The 6414-nt window shown below is 35.1% G+C and overlaps 1 protein-coding gene across 2 annotated transcripts; it reads right to left on the reverse strand.

Moving 5' to 3' along the window:
• Positions 1 to 842: 842 nt before the first annotated feature.
• On the reverse strand, positions 843 to 5252 carry RNaseZ (ribonuclease Z). Of its 2 annotated transcripts, none has more exons than XM_018458966.1 (6): positions 4828 to 5252; positions 4009 to 4747; positions 3358 to 3674; positions 2873 to 3265; positions 2431 to 2774; positions 843 to 2027 (listed from the first exon to the last, which is right to left on the reverse strand). In XM_018458966.1, the coding sequence occupies exons 1-6, from the start codon at positions 5068 to 5070 to the stop codon at positions 1634 to 1636; spliced, it is 2430 nt and encodes an 809-aa protein (XP_018314468.1). In that variant the 5' UTR covers positions 5071 to 5252; the 3' UTR covers positions 843 to 1633. The 2 variants fall into 2 exon arrangements, with proteins under 2 accessions (XP_018314468.1, XP_018314467.1); XM_018458965.1 differs by having other exon boundaries at positions 2873 to 3268.
• Positions 5253 to 6414: the final 1162 nt, after the last annotated feature.

Raw genomic sequence — 6414 nt, forward strand, 5'->3', positions numbered from 1 at the left:
AAGTTTTAAGCCTTATAACTCAAAAAATACTTAATAAAAAAATATTTTCTTATGATGTTTTAAAGAACTCTCGAAACAAGCTACAAGAATGTACAATAAAAAATGGAGGTTTCCATTTAAAAAAATCGATGTGACCCCAATCTGACCTTGATAATCAAGGTCAATCTAATAAGATCAATAAATACTTTTTAAATCCTACAATTTTTATCTAAACGTTTTTTTATAAAACTTATATATTTCGATTTATTTTAAGGGTTTCAATACTTTTTATACGTCTCGTATACATATATATATATATTATATATATATATAATAAAAAATGCACGCTTGAAAGGAGAGACACAGATCCAATTCGACTAATATCCGATCGCTGCCTCCCAGGTCGGTATCAACTTGCAGATTTCGTTACCGAGACACATCTGTTACGATCATATAAGTTAGGAAAAGCTCGTTTAACGAGATGCACACTCAGTTTTGCTGTACTAATAGTACAGTATTACCCTGCTTCACACGTATTAGCTTACTGCGTATGTTAGCAAATGAAATATGCCGAATTAAGGCTTGGTGATGGAAAGATTCGCAGCACACAGATTTGTGAAAATCTGTTCGCTTTTTTCTTTTTTTTTTTTTACGTTTATTGGGAACGATATTTTAAGATTTTAACGGATGTTGCGTGTGTTTTAGCAGTAAGATAGATTTCATTTCAGTCTCCTCGCTCTTTTTATAACGACGAACAAAATTAACAGAATCGTAATATGATTTAGGAATATAATACGTGGAATAAAATTAAGAATTCTTCAGTTATTTCAAGAAAAAAAGGAGAGGTTTGTGCGTGTGTGTCTGTGTGTGTGAATGAGAGTGAGAGAGTGAGAGAGAGAGAGAGAGACATTAAGATACGTAAAAGTCTCTTGTAAATATGTTTGCCTCTTCAATATCATTACGTTAATTATCGTAATTATAGCATGGTACTATATGTGCGCCTCGCGTCGCTTAATTTTAAACGAGAACAAAACATGTGTGTACGATGCGAAAAGCGAACGAAAATATATGTTCGTTGAATATTTTACTTTTTTTGGACAAAATGTTGCTCAGATGTATGGATCGATTCACCGACGACGATACACGTATTATTCTCTTAAATATAGTTGTGTAAGCCTCAATCATCTCTTTTTACTACCTTTTCACGGTAGAAACGCATTAAGAACAATGGATGTAATAAATTAAAAGATATAATAAGATAATTTTTTATTGGTCAAGACTGAATTATTTCATCGCCGAATTATTTCAACCACAAATGTAGTTCCTTTCGCAAACTGATTTACATATATACAGGATTATATACAGGTCTGTTGTTTTCTATTTTAGTAAGATTCTTTGATTCTTCGACTTTCAACTGATTTATACAAAATTCGTAAGATACATGAGCCATCTTTGTTTACAGATCAGTTTGAATGATTATTTTACATGTTAAAATTAAAGAAGCAAACTTTTAGCGGTTAGTTAAATTCATTGCTATGCAATATTCATTAAAGTCTGTTAAAAATGTTTACTTTCCAAGTCAACGATGGAGAACTATGACAGGTATTGGTAAGACAAAAGTTGTAATACAATTTATATTATTGTAAAATATTTATTAAGCTGCTATTCGTTGTCTTCGAGCAGCTCGATCCTCTATTTCTAGGTAATACTTATTGAACATTATTTTCAATGTCGGGTACATCAAAGGCAAGAGCGGCAATTGCGACAAGCTAACATGCATATTGTCGTATGCAATGCCGACGTTATCTAGTTTAGGACCATTTTTGTTATCCGGCAAGTGAGGTATTACGGAATAGCGTTGACTAAAGTGCGTCAATAGTGTGAACTTTGATCTCATTTTTTCGCCTGTCTGTATAGCCTGCGAGACCGTCGAATGAAACTTCAGTTTCGCGTCCTCTATCAGATCGTCCTCCATTGTCGCTTCATGGATGAGTAGATCACAATTTTGACCAAGTTCCACGAGACGTTGACAGGGCATAGTGTCACCACTAGATATACAATATTACATACATAATGTAGCGTCAAAAAAGAGTGAATAGATATATGTATTAGAGTAGGATATATATTTTTGTTTTGCGAATTTTGTGCTGAAGATGGCTAAAAACAATAGCCGAAACGTCCATAATTTATATCAATTTTGTAATCTATTAAATAATATTTATAGAACTTTTGTGCACTACAGCGCTGACTCCATATTAGCCCCTTTTCAATTCATTAATTTTATATGTAATCATAAGGAGTCCAATTATTTATTTTCTATTACTTTTTTAAAAAGAATGAAATATCTATTTTGAACTAAATTATAAAATAATTCAAAGACTATGTTTCTACAGTTGAGTGAACAATTGACTTGGAACTTTAAAGAAAGGTTTATAAAGTTACTACGCTTACCTATATACTATTTTCTTCCCATTATGGAGTGTCACGGAAACGCCATAAGAATAAGGACAATGCTCGACGTATACTGTCCTTACGGCTTGCACGTTCAGCGTATTGTACATGTTTCTGTACTTATACAACTGTGGATTATGAGAGTCCATACAGAACTCGCTGTTTTTTATCAATGTCATTCGATGTAAGATAGGCTCAAAACGCGCATGATACATCTGCAACCACACGTTGATATGCCCTGGCGCTAACAGATATAAAGAATCTTCCGTGACCTTCCTTCTCTCCTTCAGCAAGCCAATCAATCCTATGTGATGATCCGCGTGCATGTGCGATATGTACACTCCCTAAAATTGCAATTACAATTCAAATAATACAAGTCGCTATTTACAGGAAAAAAAAATAGAAAAAAAGAAATATTTATAGAAATAAATGATTGTCTTACTTTTATCGTTTTTAGGATATTGTGCGTCTCAGATTTCCCGTAGATTTTCACTATCTGCCCGAACGTTCCCTCTCCGCAATCTAGTAACATACTGTGATCTTTATCCACTCGTAGAAGTATGCCGCTCGTGTTTCTGACTTTACTTGGTATGCTAGATCCAGTGCCCAACATGACAATCTTCGGGTACTCGTTGCCAATATGTAACGTCTTCGTTCGAGCATTGATCTCTGTTTGGAGTTCCGCCAACGCATCTAACATACCGTCAATCTCAAAAACTTCGTTTACATATTCCTCTGGATGCAGCGATACCTCATTCTCCGTATCAAATCTCAATTGCGGCTGTAGATGAACGGTGTGATGTGTTTTGGGACGATGTATAATGGGCAGATCTTCCTCCTTTAAAAAAAAAAAAAAATTTGTATTTAGTTATTTTTAGATTACTAGGTATTTCTAAGATTAAAGAAGGAGTGCATAATGTGCCTTACCCTTGTTTTCTTTTGGAAGCTTTCCTCGTTTAAGAAAGGAAATATCTCAGGGTGCAGCATATGGAGTTTATGCTGATGTCTGTGCATCGCTTCGGTACCCATGCATTGATTCTCTTCATTCACGACTATATGACGCGTATTAAGACCAAATTTGCTCATCCAGTTCACATAGCGAGAATTATCCATCACTTCTTGTGGAGTAAAATGAATGATGCAGTACGGTATATCATCTTTGTTCGCCATTCCCGTTTGATGCTGCACGAAGGCAGAATGATTTACAAAATTCTCTAAGTAATCTTCTGATGGACACTCTACAACTGTACACAAATAAAATTTAAAATAAAACAAGTAAAAAATATTAAAATGATAACTTAAGGCTCTTATTCTCTCACCACTACTACTTCAGATTATGATGTCAGAAATGAAAAAATAAACAATAAAAGTTCTAGCAAACCATATTAATATGGAAATATAATTTAATTTCTCCCTGAAAAACAAGAATTATATTTTATAAGTCTAAGACGAATGTTTTATTAAAAAATATTTCTATTCAAATATAACTTGTATGAATTTGTTTTCTTGCTTTTGATATCACAATCTGAAACAGTACTGATAAACAGGAACTTTAAATAAAATCCTTTGTTAACGTACTTATAAAAATAGGACCTGGCGTTGCTGGGGAGCAAACATCCTTGCTCAAAACGACTGTGCCATCAGGAAGAGTAATATCTGCACCAGTTTTGAGCTGACCGAGTAAAGGCCCAGGTTTCACTCCCTTCTCTATACACTTCTCTAAGGATAATGTACCCGCTCGAGGGTGCAATTTGCAAATGTAAGACATTACAGACGATATTCTATTGTCAGGCTTCTGATCGATCTTCTGTACTTTAGAATTTTTCTCTGCTATCCTATCAGGTACTCGCTTACTATTTGAGTTGGTCTTATAATCATAATAATTAATATCGATTACATCTTTTTCTATATCAATAGGCTCTGTCTCTTGCGCATTTGAATTCATAATGGAAACATACGAAACGGACATCACTGAATCTCTGTATGGCTCTGACTCGTTACATTTGGCCTCATTAATCTTCAGAGCCTGCAGCAGCACGGTCTTCTTGATTGTGTTAAATATCTCCATCGTCCCTTTGGGACAATGAATATTGATCTTTGGCACCCCAGCATCCTGTATCGTCAGAAGCATTCCCGGCATGCCGCCCAAGTTATTCCAAGTTGCTGACGTTATAAATACATGTTCCAATTTGATCAGCTTGTACTTATGCTCGTATGCCAATCTCTGTGTTCCTTCGCCGCAGTTGAAAATGTACCTGGTGTGACCTGCTGTCAAATAGACACATCGTGATGTGCCATAAGTTCCAGTGCCCAGAATCTATAAGTGGTAAAAAAACATTCATAATTAAATATTCAGCATTGAATCATCACCTTCGAAACGGCTCTCGTTCGACTGACCTGCAACGACACCTTTGTGTTTCCAATATATTTCGATGATTTTTCTTTTATCTTCTGTCTCATCCGTTGCATGCCAAGCATATGTTCAACAGAACGTGGCATGATCTTGTAAAGCGACGAGAACTGCTTGTAGGACGTCGACAGGTTTTGCCGGAGGCTTCGGCCAACGGGAGGAAAGAGTAGCAACGTGCGATAATTACGCTTTATGACGTGACATGCGACCAAGCACACGTTGGACCTCATTCGTTCGGTCTTCTTTCTCACCGTGTCAGGAATTCCCGTCAGTGACACCGGTAATCGCAGACAAGAAAAAATTACGTGTACAATGATGCAAATAAAAAGTCATTGCATCCTCATGTTTGATATTATCACGACCTCTAATAACTGATAACCTACAACAAACGACATGATAAATCCAACTAACATTTGCTAACAATTGCTAAGCATGGTGTAAGAATTTAGGCCGGTATTCATAGTCAGTTCTTAAGGTGTAATCACACTACGGGTTGCGGGCTTCGTTGCGATTGAGGTTACAGTTGAGTGTTGGAAACCAATCAGAGCAGAGCAGTTCACCGGTTAGGTTGCAGGGCAGCAGGTTACAATGGCTGCGTTCAAAATTTATTGCCAGCACAGAAAATGCTACAGTTTACGTTACGTGCACTGTAGATTTTCAGTACTGGCAGTCAATTTTGGAACACAGCCAATTTAGACCCGAGTTTATTTTTCAACCTTCCCATTATGACCGTAGCCAATAGGATTGGAAGAATTTGTTGTCTACAACACCAGGTTATTACATATTTTTGACAAATTATTTATCACAGTTATTTATTGTGTATTAACTGCAATTCCTACTTGTGTTGCGATATCTCCCAAAATAGATATATGGTCTAATGATGTCGAGCAATTACTAATAGATTTAGTGAAAGCAAGAGCAATAATATGGGATGTTACATATGGGAGTTACTGTAGAAATGACCTGAAAGAAATACAATGGGAAGAGATTAGCAAAGAAATGGATGTACCGTATTCAAGTAAGTAAAATGATTGTCCTGATTTTTACATGTATTATTAGTTAAAATTAGTATACTAATTAACTTACATAATTGTATTTGGCATGATGACATATTAAATGATTTTTTAGTTAAAAAAATATGTACAAAATTTTAAATTTGCCTTAAACAGCTTTAGAATTGTTATGTGTAATTGATTTATCTGTATTATTTAGGAAGTAATATGCAAAGACATATTTTATATTATTTTTTTATTTTTCTTATAGCTAAGCATGTGAAAAAACAGTGGAACAACATGAGAAGCACATTTCTTGATAATAACATATGCAAGTCTATGTTGTTGCTCTTGTACAATTATTTCAATAATTGTTGACATTCTTATAGGTTAGTACAGAAAGACAGAAGATACATAAGATTAATCAATCACGTCGGTATACTCAATCTGTAGTGTAATTGAACAATCCACAACTGTTAACCATAATGCCAATCGCAACAGATCCCGCAACTCGTAGTGTGATTACGCCTTAAGGGTGCTATCCCATGACAGTCTGATTTCAGAAAACGGAATCTCGGAAAA

The sequence above is a fragment of the Mycetomoellerius zeteki genome, unplaced genomic scaffold (genome assembly GCF_001594055.1).
Source record: "Mycetomoellerius zeteki isolate Tzet28-1 unplaced genomic scaffold, Tzet1.0 scaffold79, whole genome shotgun sequence".
Classification (NCBI taxonomy): Eukaryota; Metazoa; Arthropoda; class Insecta; order Hymenoptera; family Formicidae; genus Mycetomoellerius; species Mycetomoellerius zeteki.